Source organism: Pecten maximus, chromosome 10 (assembly GCF_902652985.1).
Source record: "Pecten maximus chromosome 10, xPecMax1.1, whole genome shotgun sequence".
In the NCBI taxonomy this organism is placed as follows: Eukaryota; Metazoa; Mollusca; class Bivalvia; order Pectinida; family Pectinidae; genus Pecten; species Pecten maximus.
The window spans coordinates 8,730,700-8,750,927 of record NC_047024.1 but is presented as its reverse complement, the minus strand read 5'-3'; the positions used below and the strand labels follow the sequence as shown (position 1 = coordinate 8,750,927).

Sequence of the window (20,228 nt, the reverse complement as noted above, 5' to 3'; positions counted from 1 at the left end):
GTCAATAGATTGCTTGTTCTGACGATGGCCGAAGAACTCATCATTTCTACAAAACCGTTTGCAACACATTCTCCGTAAAAAAAAACCATATACCACGTCCAAATGTCCGGTCCTTTCTTTCCTAAACGTCACAATTCCAGCAAGAACAATTGTGACGCGAACTATTCCCTCCTTAAGAAATCCATATATACCTTATTGCTGCGGAAGGTGCCTTCGGTATTCTCATGAAAGTAAATTCAACGACTATTACAAAAGGCCATTTAAAACTATTTGCCACGTCCATTTGCTTCGCGTTCAGATGTAACGGTATTGCTTTATAACTGAAAGTACAGTCTTCTGAAAACTATTTAGTCTCGAAACCTCGAAACGAAAGCTACCAGAGAACACCTTTCCAAAGCTTGTTATTTAGATACGCTGCACTATAACACAACAAAACATTTTAGAGGGCTAGAGTGACATTAGGTTAATTTTTTCCGTGTATTTTGGACGAAATTTGACGTTGTATTTAACGACTCTTTTCTGTTTTTTGAACGGTATTAAATACATACCTTCATATATTATTTATAAGTCATAATCATCAATTGTATTTCATTTTGGTTCTGGGTTCAAATTTCTAGTAATTTTCCTTTAGCATCTTTGATAGCGCTAGAAATAGAAGCTTTTAATGCGTGAACGATGGTATGGATATGTTTGTAACCGAGGCTGGTAAACGGAAGGATGAGGTCAGTGATATAGACCCAACTTTATAACAGTTATTAAGTTTCATTGCAGTGCGTCACTGTAGAATAACAAGCCCGAGGAAATCAAATCGATGAGATCATTCTGATTAACACGGACATATCGATTTCAAATTGAGTGGGAAGCCGTGTTTATACTCTATTAGATGTTCATGACCTTCGTCTACATTCGCTGTCTACCATTCCACAGAGAAACAAGCAAATGTGAGTATTGAAACTTTTTAATGTTGTAAATTAAACGATTGATTCATCTCGACAGACTTTAATCTTTTACAAGTACAAGGTAAATAGGTAATGTGAATAAGATAATGAAAAAAAAAAGTTTCATTTTCCATAATCACTTTAAATAATATTCAAAGGTAACATATTATCTATTAAACGTGTATATATTTCGGGTGGGGTCATGGTTCCAAATCTATTTAGCCCGGTAAGATTAGGGCCTATATACATAATGTATCTGGAACCAAATTTCTAATATGTTTATGTATGTTATGATGTCAAATGGAAATGATAAACTGTTGTTTTTTCTATCAATAAAAACGACCATTTTCAATCTAATGAATGTGTTTGTTCACTTTGGCGCTTTTTTAACTATCATTGATCTTACTGGCTCATTCCCCGAACACCAACTCTGGTAAAGACAAAGGAAGATGTTATTGTAGGAAGTTCTTTGAAGTTTAGTTATAGTCTGTTTCAATATGAAATACTCAGGTAAAAAAAAATAGGGTCAGCTCAGGTATATGAATCAGATAAAGTTGTCTAAATTCAAAGCACTCTCATCTAGATTATTTTACTCGTAAAAATGAAATGACAATATTATCTCAATATATCTATATAAAATATATATAAAAAAAAAATTCAAAGCACTATGCCTAACTATATATTTTACTATTGATAATGACAATATCATATTAAGATATATAAATAGAAAATAAATAAAATTGTTTTCTAAATTCAAAGCTCTAATTATAGATGCTACTATTAATAATGGCAATATCTGTTAATGATGAAATTAACGTTGACTTGTGCGTTCGCTATTCTGTGTATGATGAACAAAAAATATTTCTACTAACTAAACCTGAAACAGATACACACATGAATATTGCTCTACAAGAGCTGATCTATAATGTAATTACATGTATATGGTAATCTTATCAAATCTGGAAAAAGGCATTATAGCGAGTTGAAGAAAACTTTTGTACTGATCAAACCTGGAACAGATACAACTTTACAAAAATATTACAATAGTTTTGCAGTAGGCCTAACTGATCTATATTGTGTTATATAATAGTTAGGGTTAATATTGCTTTCCAGTAAAAAGTATGAATTTAAGATTCCGTAATTATGCCAATTTAAATGCTAATTTAAATGTTGATAATCAGATATATATAATATTTGCATCATAAATGAAAAATGATACAAGGTTGAATTTGCTGAAATAATATAAAAGAATGTAAATTAAACAATCACATTAAAGTACTTTTTTTCTAAATATTTACATTAAATCTGAAAACAAGCACAAATTAAATCAATAAGACGCTAAATTTAATAAAATTAAAATCCAACGATACAATTGATTTACAATTCAAGATTCAGTAAATACATGTGTATGCCAAGATGTTGATAATTCAAATATCGAAGCACAATATGATGATTTTCCAAAGCGTGCTTCAGTTTTATACACTATTTTTTGAAACAGTTTGGCAATCATTAACAGTGAATGCTTTTCTGATCAGCTAAGTTGATTTACCTGTGCTCTGATTTACATGTGTTCTGATTTACCTGTGTTCTTACATTGAGGATATTTCTGTAACAGACTATAACTCCCTATCAATACACCTTAACCCCTATGTAAACACCCCACCCTCACCAGAGTTGGTGTTCGGGGAAGACCCCATCTTACTAGCTCGCTCTTGCCAAGATCATGTATAAATGAAAATTAAGATATCATCTTGATTAATTTTATGCAGGTGAATGCAAAGTTATATATTTTGTTGTAAAAAATTATGGACTATGTTTTTAATTAATAAGAGTTTGTTTACAAACATTGCGCGGAAGGGTCAGCTGGGAGCTGGAGGTGATCAGGCTTCGCGGAATGATACACCGAGAAAATTTTATCAAACAAAAACAAAAGGTTATTTGACTGGAAAATTTTGGATCTTAAGTCGCCAACCTCCATCCCTTTGCTCCAACCTGTATTGAGATGATTACATACACACCTCTAAATTATTTCAAATTATATCTTATCCTGTCTCGGGAAGAGTCCAAAGTCTTCATTGTAATGGTTGTATATGTAGTAATATCTGTTAATCATGTATATATCTATGTATGTATAATTTCCAGTTATACACTGAACATATCCTGCCATTTCGCCTATATTTTTGAGTAAATCGATTTACATTTTATGATTTTATCTTAACGTTCGTTTGATATTAGTATCCGTTTTTCATATGTAATATGAGGTATGATGATTATATGGTGTTTTTCAATAGGTAAGGATGCAAGTTCTGTTTTTCTCACGGTTTAACATTAATCAATATACTTATGTATGAACGTGTTATATGTGAAAGCGACGAATTATCCATGTTTATTGAAGCTTGCATTATTTAATTTGCTTATATTTAAACAATACTTTTGTCATCTTTTTATTAGTACTGAAATTATATCTCTTTTCAGGAACATTACTGCTATGTCAGACATATCCATCCAATGTCTTCCTTGTGTTTACAGTATTCTGTATATGATAATAAATAACAATAGGATGAATTTATCAGATTATGATATTCACTGATTGCCCATCATTGATTTGCGTCTGTTTATAGATTTGACCAAGATGACCAGTCCCCTTGTGTACGCCACGTGCCTGTCCGTTCTGCTGGGTTTGTCGCTGGCCATATGTCGGACAGAGTAAGTGTGTAATTATATAAATTACGCAGGATTGTTTGTTGTTGAGTAGTTTCCTCCTACGCATTTGTTTTGTTGAATAAGAAAATAATTACTGACATTTATAGCCATTTTAGGATAATAGGAATAGGACGTAATTATGTCTCGTCTGTTTCGTTTTGTCATTATAAGTTTAAGCAAACTAGAAAAATATAATCTTTGGACTTCTTTCTTTTCATCCAACAACAAAATTTCAAAGTAAATCAATCAACAACAAGTAGTGTTAATGTAGAGGTTTATATTGTCTTTTCATATTTGTGAAGCTTTATAAGAATGAATTACTTGTTCTAGAGAAACACAACTGAACGTCAAACCTTAATGCTTAATAATACTGACTGATCATCGTTTTCCCAGCAGTAACGCAATTGAACAGTTTGTTTTACGTTTCAAAATTGACGGAGCAACTTGCTTTCAACACTAATGAACACAATTTCTTTCCGTTTATGAGTAATTGTGAATTTTCAGAGTAACACCAACAACGAACAGCTAAATTTATCTGTAACATTGATAGAGTATTTTGCCCAACAACAGCCTTAATGTGCAGCGTATCTTTATATATACACTTGTTATGTATTATATAAAATTGTATTAGAAGTAAAGGTGTACTGCTAGATATATTTTGAAGTAGCTAATCACATGTACACTGTATATCATATTTGACTGTATTTTCTCTCATATCTCGCCAAGTTGGATAGAGTTTGCCCATGTAAGATAGCTACATTTGTATGTAAGATTAATATAGAGTCCATCATAGGTAGGTATGCGGGATAGGGAAATTCTACCCGAGGTACCTTCATATGATGGACTCTATCAATCTTTCATTACATTTCGCGCGCGCGGAGTAATCTCTGTTCAAGTGGGACAACTCTCACAACGTCGACCTCTGCTTGTGTTTATACATATATAAAAGTGTCTTATAGTAATATATATCATCATATTGTTAGTAATTATATCATGCCATGGTAATATCTACTGTCCGATGTGTGTTTTAACACAAGGCAAAAGTACACGGAGAACAAAACCAGGTGCTCCGGCAAGTGTATAAGGAACTATAATAATTCCAAATGTGATCATGATGTCTACCATACATTTCCACCATTGTCTTCATCAACCGGCATCTCTCCAAACCTTGTCTTGTTAATTTCTCCATCAGTAGTCGACAATAAACCCTTTCTATGGCCTCCAACATCTCTCCAAACCTTGTCTTGTTAATTTCTCCATCAGTAGCCGACAATAAACCCTTTCTGTGGCCTCCAACATCTCTCCAAACATTGTCTTGTTAATTTCTCCATCAGTAGCCGACAATAAACCCTTTCTATGGCCTCCAACATCTCTCCAAACCTTGTCTTGTTAATTTCTCCATCAGTAGTCGACAATAAACCTTTTCTATGGCCTCCAACATGTCTCCAAACCTTGTCTTGTTAATTTCTCCATCAGTAGTCGACAATAAACCCTTTCTGTGGCCTCCAACATCTCTCCAAACTTTGTCTTGTTAATTTCTCCATCAGTAGTCGACAATAAACCCTTTCTGTGGCCTCCAACATCTCTCCAAACCTTGTCTTGTTAATTTCTCCATCAGTAGCCGACAATAAACCCTTTCTATGGTCTCCAACATCTCTCCAAACCTTGTCTTGTTAATTTCTCCATCAGTAGCCGACAATAAACCCTTTCTATGGCCTCCAACATCTCTCCAAACCTTGTCTTGTTAATTTCTCCATCAGTAGTCGACAATAAACCCTTTCTATGGCCTCCAACATCTCTCCAAACCTTGTCTTGTTAATTTCTCCATCAGTAGTCGACAATAAACCCTTTCTATGGCCTCCAACATCTCTCCAAACCTTGTCTTGTTAATTTCTCCATCAGTAGCCGACAATAAACCCTTTCTGTGGCCTCCAACATCTCTCCAAACATTGTCTTGTTAATTTCTCCATCAGTAGCCGACAATAAACCCTTTCTATGGCCTCCAACATCTCTCCAAACCTTGTCTTGTTAATTTCTCCATCAGTAGTCGACAATAAACCTTTTCTATGGCCTCCAACATGTCTCCAAACCTTGTCTTGTTAATTTCTCCATCAGTAGTCGACAATAAACCCTTTCTGTGGCCTCCAACATCTCTCCAAACCTTGTCTTGTTAATTTCTCCATCAGTAGTCGACAATAAACCCTTTCTGTGGCCTCCAACATCTCTCCAAACCTTGTCTTGTTAATTTCTCCATCAGTAGCCGACAATAAACCCTTTCTATGGTCTCCAACATCTCTCCAAACCTTGTCTTGTTAATTTCTCCATCAGTAGCCGACAATAAACCCTTTCTATGGCCTCCAACATCTCTCCAAACCTTGTCTTGTTAATTTCTCCATCAGTAGTCGACAATAAACCCTTTCTATGGCCTCCAACATCTCTCCAAACCTTGTCTTGTTAATTTCTCCATCAGTAGCCGACAATATACCCTTTCTATGGCCTCCAACATCTCTCCAAACCTTGTCTTGTTAATTTCTCCATCAGTAGTCGACAATAAACCCTTTCTATGGCCTCCAACATCTCTCCAAACCTTGTCTTGTTAATTTCTCCATCAGTAGCCGACAATAAACCCTTTCTATGGCCTCCAACATCTCTCCAAACCTTGTCTTGTTAATTTCTCCATCAGTAGTCGACAATAAACCTTTTCTATGGTCTCCAACATCTCTCCAAACCTTGTCTTGTTAATTTCTCCATCAGTAGTCGACAATAAACCCTTTCTGTGGTCTCCAACATCTCTCCAAACCTTGTCTTGTTAATTTCTCCATCAGTAGTCGACAATAAACCTTTTCTGTGGCCTCCAACATCTCTCCAAACTTTGTCTTGTTAATTTCTCCATCAGTAGCCGACAATAAACCCTTTCTGTGGCCTCCAACATCTCTCCAAACCTTGTCTTGTTAATTTCTCCATCAGTAGCCGACAATAAACCCTTTCTATGGCCTCCAACATCTCTCCAAACCTTGTCTTGTTAATTTCTCCATCAGTAGCCGACAATAAACCCTTTCTGTGGCCTCCAACATCTCTCCAAACCTTGTCTTGTTAATTTCTCCATCAGTAGCCGACAATAAACCCTTTCTGTGGCCTCCAACATCTCTCCAAACCTTGTCTTGTTAATTTCTCCATCAATAGCCGACAATAACCCTTTCTATGGCCTCCAACATCTCTCCAAACCTTGTCTTGTTAATTTCTCCATCAGTAGTCGACAATAAACCTTTTCTATGGCCTCCAACATCTCTCCAAACCTTGTCTTGTTAATTTCTCCATCAGTAGCCGACACTTAACCTTTTCTATGGCCTCCAACATCTCTCCAAACCTTGTCTTGTTAATTTCTCCATCAGTAGTCGACAATAAACCCTTTCTGTGGCCTCCAACATCTCTCCACCAAACCTTGTCTTGGTTAATTTCTCCATCAGTAGTCGACAATAACCCTTTCTGTGGCCTCCAACATCTCTCCAAACCTTGTCTTGTTAATTTCTCCATCAGTAGCCGACAATAAACCCTTTCTGTGGCCTCCAACATCTCTCCAAACCTTGTCTTGTTAATTTCTCCATCAGTAGCCGACAATAAACCCTTTCTGTGGCCTCCAACATCTCTCCAAACCTTGTCTTGTTAATTTCTCCATCAGTAGTCGACAATAAACCCTTTCTGTGGCCTCCAACATCTCTCCAAACCTTGTCTTGTTAATTTCTCCATCAGTAGCCGACAATAAACCCTTTCTGTGGCCTCCAACATCTCTCCAAAACCTTGTCTTGTTATTTCTCCATCAGTAGCCGACAATAAACCCTTTCTGTGGCCTCCAACATCTCTCCAAACCTTGTCTTGTTAATTTCTCCATCAGTAGCCGACAATAAACCCTTTCTGTGGCCTCCAACATCTCTCCAAACCTTGTCTTGTTAATTTCTCCATCAGTAGCCGACAATAAACCCTTTCTGTGGCCTCCAACATCTCTCCAAACCTTGTCTTGTTAATTTCTCCATCAGTAGCCGACAATAAACCCTTTCTGTGGCCTCCAACATCTCTCCAAACCTTGTCTTGTTAATTTCTCCATCAGTAGTCCGACAATAAACCCTTTCTGTGGCCTCCAACATCTCTCCAAACCTTGTCTTGTTAATTTCTCCATCAGTAGCCGACAATAAACCCTTTCTGTGGCCTCCAACATCTCTCCAAACCTTGTCTTGTTAATTTCTCCATCAGTAGTCGACAATAAACCCTTTCTATGGCCTCCAACATCTCTCCAAACCTTGTCTTGTTAATTTCTCCATCAGTAGTCGACAATAAACCCTTTCTGTGGCCTCCAACATCTCTCCAAACCTTGTCTTGTTAATTTCTCCATCAGTAGCCGACAATAAACCCTTTCTGTGGCCTCCAACATCTCTCCAAACCTTGTCTTGTTAATTTCTCCATCAGTAGTCCACAATAAACCCTTTCTGTGGCCTCCAACATCTCTCCAAACCTTGTCTTGTTAATTTCTCCATCAGTAGTCGACAATAAACCCTTTCTGTGGCCTCCAACATCTCTCCAAACCTTGTCTTGTTAATTTCTCCATCAGTAGCCGACAATAAACCCTTTCTGTGGCCTCCAACATCTCTCCAAACCTTGTCTTGTTAATTTCTCCATCAGTAGCCGACAATAAACCCTTTCTATGGCCTCCAACATCTCTCCAAACCTTGTCTTGTTAATTTCTCCATCAGTAGTCGACAATAAACCCTTTCTGTGGCCTCCAACATCTCTCCAAACCTTGTCTTGTTAATTTCTCCATCAGTAGTCGACAATAAACCCTTTCTGTGGCCTCCAACATCTCTCCAAACCTTGTCTTGTTAATTTCTCCATCAGTAGCCGACAATAAACCCTTTCTGTGGCCTCCAACATCTCTCCAAACCTTGTCTTGTTAATTTCTCCATCAGTAGTCGACAATAAACCCTTTCTGTGGCCTCCAACATCTCTCCAAACCTTGTCTTGTTAATTTCTCCATCAGTAGCCGACAATAAACCCTTTCTGTGGCCTCCAACATCTCTCCAAACCTTGTCTTGTTAATTTCTCCATCAGTAGCCGACAATAAACCCTTTCTGTGGCCTCCAACATCTCTCCAAACCTTGTCTTGTTAATTTCTCCATCAGTAGTCGACAATAAACCCTTTCTGTGGCCTCCAACATCTCTCCAAACCTTGTCTTGTTAATTTCTCCATCAGTAGTCCGACAATAAACCCTTTCTGTGGCCTCCAACATCTCTCCAAACCTTGTCTTGTTTAATTTCTCCATCAGTAGCCGACAATAAACCCTTTCTGTGGCCTCCAACATCTCTCCAAACCTTGTCTTGTTAATTTCTCCATCAGTAGTCGACAATAAACCCTTTCTGTGGCCTCCAACATCTCTCCAAACCTTGTCTTGTTAATTTCTCCATCAGTAGTCGACAATAAACCCTTTCTGTGGCCTCCAACATCTCTCCAAACCTTGTCTTGTTAATTTCTCCATCAGTAGCCGACAATAAACCCTTTCTGTGGCCTCCAACATCTCTCCAAACCTTGTCTTGTTAATTTCTCCATCAGTAGCCGACAATAAACCCTTTCTATGGCCTCCAACATCTCTCCAAACCTTGTCTTGTTAATTTCTCCATCAGTAGTCGACAATAAACCCTTTCTGTGGCCTCCAACATCTCTCCAAACCTTGTCTTGTTAATTTCTCCATCAGTAGCCGACAATAAACCCTTTCTGTGGCCTCCAACATCTCTCCAAACCTTGTCTTGTTTATTTCTCCATCAGTAGCCGACAATAAACCCTTTCTGTGGCCTCCAACATCTCTCCAAACCTTGTCTTGTTAATTTCTCCATCAGTAGTCGACATCTGTCACTGAACCCGTGATAATGGAAACAAGTCATCGAATACCGGATAAACTGGGACATGTAACATCGTAGGTGGGGGAAGCAGGGATGTTACCACAGGGGCTTGGCACGATTTTCCAAATGATGGTCCATATATATATGGACCATCATTTGGAAATTCGTGCCAAGCCCCTGTGGATGTTACTATCGGAACATGGAATATGAAAAAATCATCACGTTTTTCATACAGCTTAGCTGTAAGCTGTCCCTGTTGGGTAGGTTGTAAGTAGAGATCGAGGTTAGCGGTTGATGTTGAAGAGTCTGTAATGCCCCTTATTTCAAATTCTACAGGGTATATTGACATGATCAATAAAGTTATTGTAATTTAAAGATAATGTTTCGTCAAAATAACTATAAGTGAAATTGAAGGACTCTGTAAGTTCTCCGTTACATATTCTGATAGGCTCGTGAACATAATCAGTTTCGTGTGAAAACAAAAACATTTCAGCCATTAGAGTGGCATAGTCTGTTCCCACGGGCGTACTAATAGTCTGTTTGAAGATCTGGTAACCAAGTTCTGCGAAGATGTTGTCAGTCAGTTATACAATCATTCTCAAGGCTTCTTCGAAGAGCCCTAGTCGTATGTTTTACGAAATATACTATCGTATAGTTCACGTATATGTACTTTATCAATTTTCTTAATTGGAAAAGAAACATTTTACTACAAGAGAACAAAAGTGTTCCTTTATATTGAAATGGCAAATGGTGGTGATATATATTTTAAATACCATTTATATGTATCATGCTATGTTCACAGGAAGATTTCTTCACTTTTCCCCTTCTTTCCTTACTGCTATGTCTATGTCTGTTTTGTTTTCTTACTTTAGGTGTCTCCTTGACACCCGTCTTCATATGGCCATGACTGCTGCGAGAACGTTGAACACCTAAAATAAAAACTAATATGTAATATTAATTTATAAACTGGTATCTTTGGTTAAAGATAGAGGATATGAATATTGGATATGTAGTCATGGATCGACACATTTTGTGTAAATGTCTCGGTTGGTCATACTTACATGTAAACAAGAAATATCTTTTAAAAAGATAAACGGCATAGTTTTAATGATGGTGGTTATAATGTAAAACTGCAGGTGAAATAAATTAACGAACTAACTAATAAATTCGTCGCAGCACGAAAAACAAAATTACATGTACATGTATATCAGTTTGAATAATTTTTGGTGATTATAACACTGCATTTGAATCAGGAATATATATTTTTTTAATGTGTCATTTGAAAAGATACATCCACTTATTCAGCTTGCATCCAATCTTAATTTTGTTTCGTCTTTAACTGCATATCTGCATTTTGCATTTAGCGCTACATTGACCAATCACATACTTCATCTTGACCAGTAACGCCACCTTTCGCGTCATATCCGGAGCCAAAAGAAAATTATACGGCTATGCCGAAAAAGAGTGTGAACTTGTTACTGGTCATGATCGATTGAATACTACATATTGCTACAGTTAAGACATCTATAATGTAAATATGACTTATATACACAGTGATGACGAAGGTTATCAAGGTGTTTAAATTCATTTGCGTATGATTAACCGGCAGTATATACCACTATTAATACTGCATAGATTGATTTACGTGTGATTTACCGGCGGTATATACCACTATTTCTGTTTCAGTAATGACTGCTGGGACAATGAGCTTAACAATGGTCAGAAGTGTGTCCACTACAACGTACTCCAAAATAATTGGAAGCATTGTAACGCAGGACAGTTGTGCTTCTGTGAGACAGGTAAGGGGAACAGTTGTGCTTCTGTGAGACAGGTAAGGGGAACAGTTGTGCTTCTGTGAGACAGGTAAGGGAACAGTTGTGTTTCTGTGAGACAGGTAAGGGGAACAGTTGTGTTTCTGCGAGACAGGTAAGGGGAACAGTTGTGCTTCTGTGAGACAGGTAAGGGGAACAGTTGTGTTTCTGTGAGACAGGTAAGGGGAACAGTTGTGTTTCTGTGAGACAGGTAAGGGGAACAGTTGTGTTTCTGTGAGACAGGTAAGGGGAACAGTTGTGTTTCTGTGAGACAGGTAGGGGAACAGTTGTGTTTCTGTGAGACAGGTAAGGGGAACAGTTGTGTTTCTGTGAGACGGGTAAGGGGAACAGTTGTGCTTCTGTGAGACAGGTAAGGGGAACAGTTGCGCTTCTGTGAGACAGGTAAGGGGAACAGTTGTGCTTCTGTGAGACAGGTAATGGGAACAGTTGTGCTTCTGTGAGACTGGAGGGGGGAACAGTCGTACTTTTGTATGGCAGGTAAGGGGAACAGTTGCGCTTCTGTGAGACAGGTAAGGGGAACAGTTGTGTTTCTGTGAGACAGGTAAGGGGAACAGTTGTGCTTCTGTGAGACAGGTAAGGGGAACAGTTGCGCTTCTGTGAGACAGGTAATGGGAACAGTTGTGCTTCTGTGAGACTGGAGGGGGGAACAGTCGTACTTTTGTATGGCAGGTAAGGGGAACAGTTGCGCTTCTGTGAGACAGGTAAGGGGAACAGTTGTGTTTCTGTGAGACAGGTAAGGGGAACAGTTGTGTTTCTGTGAGACAGGTAAGGGGAACAGTTGTGTTTCTGTGAGACAGGTAAGGGGAACAGTTGTGCTTCTGTGAGACAGGTAAGGGGAACAGTTGTGTTTCTGTGAGACAGGTAAGGGGAACAGTTGTATTTCTGTGAGACAGGTAAGGGGAACAGTTGTGCTTCTGTGAGACAGGTAAGGGGAACAGTTGTGCTTCTGTGAGACAGGTAAGGGGGACAGTTGTGTTTCTGTGAGACAGGTAAGGGGAACAGTTGTGTTTCTGTGAGACAGGTAAGGGGAACAGTTGTGCTTCTGTGAGACAGGTAAGGGGAACAGTTGTGTTTCTGTGAGACTGGAGGGGGGAACAGTCGTACGTTTGTATGGCAGGTAAGGGGAACAGTTGTGTTTCTGTGAGACAGGTAAGGGCCGGGAACAGTTGTGTTTCTGTGAGACTGGAGGGGGAAACAGTCGTACTTTTGTATGGCAGGTAAGGGGAACAGTTGCGCTTCTGTGAGACCGGTAAAGGAAACAGTTGTGCTTCTGTGAGACAGGAAAGGGGACAGATGTGTTTATGTAAGACAGGTGAGGGGGGACAGCTATGCTGCTGTGAGACAGGTAAGGAAGAACAGATGTGTTTCTGTGAGACATGTTCAGCAGAACAGACGTACGTCCGTAAAACAGTGCCGGTAGAAAAGGCCCGCTTCTGTCAGACAATTGAAATTGCTTGTTCATCCTCAATTATGACACTACTCATTGGTAAAGCTAAACAAAAGTACCTCCTTAATCAAACTTTAATATGGCCAAGGTAGAGGTTACCATTCTACAGAGGACACTGGAAAGTCACGATTCACTTTAATATGGCCAAGGTAGAGGTTAACATTCTACAGGGGACACTGGAAAGTCACAATTCACTTTAATATGGCCAAGGTAGAGGTTAACATTCTACAGAGGACACTGGAAAGTCACAATTCACTTTAATATGGCCAAGGTAGAGGTTAACATTCTACAGAGGACACTGGAAAGTCACAATTCACTTTAATATGGCAAAGGTAGAGGTTAACATTCTACAGAGGACACTGGAAAGTCACGATTCACTTTAATATGGCAAAGGTAGAGGTTAACATTCTACAGAGGACACTGGAAAGTCGTGATAAACTTTAATATGGCCAAGGTAGAGGTTAACATTCTACAGGGGACGCTGGAAAGTCACGATTCACTTTAATATGGCCAAGGTAGAGGTTAACATTCTACAGAGGACACTGGAAAGTCACGATTCACTTTAATATGGCCAAGGTAGAGGTTAACATTCTACAGAGGACACTGGAAAGTCACAATTCACTTTAATATGGCAAAGGTAGAGGTTAACATTCTACAGAGGACACTGGAAAGTCACGATTCACTTTAATATGGCAAAGGTAGAGGTTAACATTCTACAGAGGACACTGGAAAGTCGTGATAAACTTTAATATGGCCAAGGTAGAGGTTAACATTCTACAGGGGACGCTGGAAAGTCACGATTCACTTTAATATGGCCAAGGTAGAGGTTACCATTCTACAGAGGACACTGGAAAGTCACAATTCACTTTAATATGGCCAAGGTAGAGGTTAACATTCTACAGGGGACACTGGGAAGTCGTGATTCACTTTAATATGGCAAAGGTAGAGGTTAACATTCTACAGGGGACACCGGAAAGTCGTGATTCACTTTAATATGGCAAAGGTAGAGGTTAACATTCTACAGGGGACACCGGAAAGTCACAATTCACTTTAATATGGCCAAGGTAGAGGTTACCATTCTACAGAGGACACTGAAAAGTCATGATTCACCATCAAAATACCACTAAAGTACTCCAGAAATGGCTCAATTAAATATACATGTAGATCTATATTTCATTTAATACCTTTCACATGATATGATTTTTCGTTGTGACACACGTGAAAATACAGATTGCTGTGAGATTTTAGTTGACGCAATCATGAAGAAATATGTAGAATCTAACAAATAAAAAAAATCACAGTCACTACTAGTTCTTGGAATCTATAGCAACAATGTCAGTTGAAGTATGTCTGTGAGTAGATGTTCTGGACCATATCAAGGTCAACAGTATAATAAAAAAAACTACTATATGTTATAATCACTGTGTAACAGATAATTAATATATCTAACAATATAATGGTCTCTATGATACCTTATACCTCATACCCAACAATACCTACATTATATCTAACAATATAATGGTCTCTATGATACCAGAAATATACCTCATACCTCATACCCAACAATACCTACATTATATCTAACAATATAATGGTCTCTACGATACCAGAAATATACCTCGTACCCAACAATACCTTCATTATATCTAACAATAAAATGATCACTACGATACAACAAAATATATCTTATTCCTCATGGTCAATAATACCTACGTTATATGTATCTAACAATATAATATACCTCATACCTCATACCCAACAATACCTTCATTATATCTAACAATAAAATGGTCACTACGATACAACAAAATATATCTTATTCCTCATGGTCAATAATACCTGCATTATATCTATCTAACGATATAATGGTCTCTATAATACCACAAATCCAATGGTAAGGCGAGGAAAACATCCTGTGTTAGGTGGTAATATAATTGACTCTCTTACATAGACTTCTGTTTTTCTATTTCAGGGTGTAAGGCAGGTGATGACGTTTGGATGGACCTACGCGGACCTGATTCAATATGTGCCTGTAATAACCCCATCACAAATGAGGCATGTATACAAATTTATTTCTATCGTCCAGAAAATGAGTTTATCCGTATCTGTGTTTATATCTTTATTACCATCAGTAAAAAATATATCGCTCAGAAAAAATGTGATAAATCTAAATAAAAAAAATATATTACTGATTAGAAACTTTGCGAATGTTGTCAGTGGAATCCTGTTTGTTGATACTAGATGATAAATCTATCCAGGTATTGATAGTGGTTTTGTTTACTATTACAGATGATTTGTATTGATATTTAGAACAATACAAATGGAGATGCGGGCCGATATTTAAAGAAGGTTAATGGAGAAAGATATCTGGATGATCTGTACTGTTCCTGTTAATCAAGTCGTTTTTACTTTTTATGTATATGTATTAATTTACAAACAAAAAATAAACGTGTTGTCATATATTGCATTGTTATTTCTAAAACATTTGTGAAAAGCTAAATCAAGTAAGTGTCAGCAGAATTTATATTGGGTGAAACAACAATTCCATCAATCATGTTAACAGATTTTGTCACAATCAGATGCACCATGGTAGAGGAAATAGTATCGTTAACTGGGGGAAATAATCTAGATTTAGCATATATATTCATATATATATTGACTTTTGAAAATGACTGATATTAACTTCGTATAACCTGCGATATTTCAAATTCATGACGTTATTTCCGGCGATGGTTGAAATGATATCCAAGACTTGTATTTACAAGTTTAATTACAACTTACATACTGTGTCTGGTCATTAGCACTGTCCACAATCTGTTTAAGATACAGATCATCAATAAACTACGTTATGACATGTTGAAGATTGTAAAAAAGACAAAAGATATTAGCACCATTCGATGTTATTGGGGTCAGATATAGTAGAATAAAAATTAATCGAACAGCATCATACAACTGTTTCGTCCTCCTAGGTGTCGTCAGTGATAGTAGGGACATCATAAACATGTTTCGTCCTTCTAGGTGTCGTCGGTGATACTAGGGACATCATACAACTGTTTCGTCCTTCTAAGTGTCGTCAGTGATACTAGAGACATCACACAACTGTTTCGTCCGTCTAGGTGTCGTCAGTGATGGTAGGGATATCATACAACTGTTTCGTCCTTCTAAGTGTCGTCAGTGATAGTAGGGACATCATACAACTATTTCGTCCTTCTAAGTGTCGTCAGTGATACTAGGGACATCTTACAACTGTTTCGTCCTTCTAGGTGTCTTCACTGATAGTAGGGACATCATACACATGTTTCGTCCTTCTAATTGTCGTCAGTGATAGTAGGGACATCATACAACTGTTTTGTCCTTCTAAGTGTCGTCAGTGATACTAGGGTAGCACACTACAGTAGGACAGCCTGGCCATGGGCAATTTTTTTGTTAAGCAAATAACTCCTGTATTATGATATGCATAAAAAAATAAAAAAAAATAAATGTACACTATAATTGGTATATTCAGTATGAAGAAGTACATACAGGCTTCACATTTGTTAAAACAAAAATTAATAAATTGGTTCCGGATTTTAAATTTCCGGATTTTCCGCAAGTGTGTTTACACAGGAAATTTAGTTTTGCCTACAGCGAAAAATGGATGGCCACAGTACAATCTCTAAAGGTGAGATAGCGGAAAAACTTAATTTACAACATATGTCAAAACAAGATTAATCCTGTCTTTGGGATAGAGATATTTAATTTTAAATAGGTTTCAGAAAAAAAATTGTGTAGAGAATTGTGGTATTTTGGGTCAAATATCATAATATTTTGCAATTTTTGAGCATTTTTTAAGCTGTTACCATGGTATTCACAGCTCTAAAAATCACAGAAAATATCAGTTAACTTATCCTTCAGAGCTGTATTAAAATTGCAAATGTTGTACAGATTACAAATATATATACTTTATTAGAGTTTATATGTAGGGTTAACTGGCAATGTTTACATATCTAAGACATGTGTCATATTTTTCAAAATTGGGCATTTTTACTGTACACTGCTACCTAGGGACATCACACAACTGTTTCGTCCTTCTAAGTGTCGTCAGTGATTTTAGGGACATCATACACATGTTTCGTCCTTCTAGGTGTCGTCAGTGATAGTAGGGACATCATACACATGTTTCGTCCTTCTAAGTGTCGCCAGTGATAGTAGGGACATCATACACCTGTCTCGTCCTTCTAGGTGTCGCCAGTGATAGTAGGGACATCATACACATGTTGCGTCCTTCTAGGTTTCGTCAGTGATAGTAGGGACATCATACAACTGTTTCGTCCTTCTAGGTGTCGTCAGTGATAGTAGGGACATCATACAACTGTTTCGTCCTTCTAGGACTCATCAGTGATATTAGGGACATCATACAACTGTTTGGTCCTTCTAGGACTCATCAGTGATATTAGGGACATCATACACATGTTTCGTCCTTCTAGGTGTCGGGTCGTCACTGATAGTAGGGAAAAAAGCTTAATTACGATTGTGTCAGGAGCGTAATCTCTCGGTTTACGATTAGGCCTATATGTAGGGCTGGTAACTAAGAGCCGTACGCCAACAGGAAAACAAAGAAAGCGACGTCATCAACGCCTAAAGGATTGGCTATCGTGACCAAAAACAGCTGACGGTTGGAAACACGATATAAAGAAAACATATTAAAACTGGTATAAGGAATATAGCTTCCAATCATCGGATTTCATTACTGAGGACGAGATCACTACAAACCAGTATAACAACATACATGTACACATTTGTATCAATAAAATAGAATTTTATGTACATACGAACGATAATAAAATATCATATTGGATCAAATATCTCCAGTTTCCATTCATTGTTTTATTTATAGTAGAAACCGGGAATGAAAGAAATACACCATCCGGTAAAATTAGTTAATAACGCCCACCTTTATCTATTGTCAATGTTAGAGGAGACCTTCCAAACAATAGTTGTAATACATTTTACTTGGAATGAAAGTCGGAGGAATAGCAATCAGTGCTATACTGCCATCTTAACTGAACTGAATTTGGAGAGCTAATGAAAGTAGTTATAAACGTATTTCATTGAATACATGTAACAAAGCGCATTATGTTAAACCCACACCAGATTATATATATATTTTAGTCTGTAGATATCCGTGATTAGAATTTAAAGGTCATCTTTATATTAAGAGAATAATATTGAATTTCAAACACGAATAAAAATACGTTGCACAAAAATAGTCATATAATATACCAAAATGTTTGTTCGGATATGTACTTTCCTAAAATCACCACTAATTTCTTGTAAATGTTTTTCTATAGAGTTACTTTGTGGTAAGATGTAGCATGGAATAATTCTAGTCACACAAATAACCAAACCTGGAAAATAGCCAAGCTGTTATGCTAACAAGTGTCTATAGCACAGGGTAGGAGCATTTGTTTGACCAAATTTTACTTTATGTACGTATAAATGCTTATTTTGTTTTGACCTTTAAATGCAAATGGCGGGTGTAAATGTATTGCACAAATATGACATAAAGGGAGGCATTGTAAACAATAAAACTTCTCCTATACTACATAGGATATATACATTATAAGATCATAGTAAGAAGACAAATTATTAAACTGGTGAGTTTGGGTTTTTTCAGAGATGTGCATATTTTACCCCAAACTCAACGGTTGAACTTCCCCCCCACCCCCCTAAAAGCATTCTTCTTGCCTTGTATAGTGTCAAATAAGAGATTTCTGATGTTTAAAATACCTCCTTTTATGCCATATTTGAGTGATATCACTCACAACTGCCATTTGCATTTCAAATATTATAAAGTAAAATCTGGCCAAACCAATGCTCCTATTTTGTGCTTTAGACTTTTGTGATCAAAACGACATGGCTACTTTGTGCAATATGCATGTTTTGTTGAAACTTACAAACAGCTTAACAAATACATAACATGTCAAAGGCAAGTCCCATGGGTTTGTCCATGATATAAACTAAAAATTCATCATGTTACTTCTGTTAAATTGCACTATAGTAGGAATTAATAGGCTTGTAAAATATCACTGTTTGGACTGGATTTGCTCTTTAGATGCCCTTTAATTGTTAAGGGACATTATTTTTAAAAAAATTATTTATTATCATTATATTAAAATTTGATTACATATGTACATAAAATGGTCTGACAAATGTCACCAGAAGCGATAGCCCCTTACATCCATTTTTTGAGGAAATATTCCAATAAGACAGCTTTCTGATTACAACGTATTCCCCATGTTTCCTAGATATCGACAAAAGACATATAGGGTTTATAATTAAGTAAAATCAAACATATCATATCGAACTGAAAACCAAAAAAAAGATAATAAAATATGAAATACTAATGTGTTTATCGTGTCGTAGATAAAGGTATGGACTTTACTGGATTTGACGGGAACCTGGACGCCTACATGATCTGTAGGAAGCACGTGTCCGACACACCTGGTATTTGTTTACAGTTTAATTGACTAGTTTCCTATGCTCGATCTTATTATCGACTTGCCATTCCATCCCCGATTTCTCATTTGGTTTAGTTATCACCTTCTCGTTCTATCTTATTATCGACTGAGCTACCCATCCTAGATTTTGCTGTCTTTCCGTTTGTTTTGATTATTACCCCGATTCCTGTGCTTCTACCGTATTTTCGACTTCGAAAAAACTGCCATCGATTTTGTTGTTGTTCCGTTTGGTTTTGATTACTCCTCGATTCCTATCATCAGATGGTGGGCTATTCAAATCGCCCTTCATCCTTGGTGCGTCGTCTGTCCATAAACAAACAATTATGGATGGTCGAGTGGCACAGTGGTAACAAGCCTGTTTTTCACCTAGGCGTCCTCGGTTCCATTCCCCGATTGGACGTGAAGAGGTATTGGGTCACCTGCCCAACAACGTGAGTTTTCTCCGGGTATTCCGACGATTTCTTCCAACACTAAGACCCCTTGCGTGCTTTCATCCTGTCGAGCAATAGTTGTAAAAAATAAAATTCACATTACATTTATATAACAATCCTTGTTACCGCTATTTCTCACAAAAGTACTAAATGGATATGTCTCAAATTTCATATGTAGCTTTTTTATGCTTTAAAGAGATTCCTATCGCTATTTTTTGAGGACTCCTTTCAGGATGTTTCTCAAACTTCGTATGTAGGTTCCCTTTGGTCCCCAGCTTTGCACGTCCCATGTTGAGACTGCATGTTCGGTATACAAAATGGCCGACAGGTGGCCATTTTGAATTTCCATAGTTGAAGTGTGTTACCGCTGTTTTTCCAGAAAACTACTGAAGGCATATTTTCCATGTGTAGGTTTATCTTGGTCCTTAGTTGTGCATGTTAAATATCGAGACAGGTCGTAAAACAAAATGGCCGATATCGAGTTAACGTCC

General features: G+C 37.4%; 1 protein-coding gene across 1 annotated transcript; it reads left to right on the top strand.

Moving 5' to 3' along the window:
- The first annotated feature begins 801 nt into the window (after nt 1-801).
- LOC117336801 lies at nt 802-15,271 on the top strand. Its single transcript, XM_033897453.1, has 5 exons — nt 802-941; nt 3,560-3,644; nt 11,214-11,326; nt 14,779-14,861; nt 15,096-15,271. Exons 1-5 carry the CDS (start codon nt 884-886, stop codon nt 15,114-15,116), a joined length of 360 nt encoding a protein of 119 aa, XP_033753344.1. The 5' UTR covers nt 802-883; the 3' UTR covers nt 15,117-15,271.
- The last annotated feature ends 4,957 nt before the right edge of the window (nt 15,272-20,228 follow it).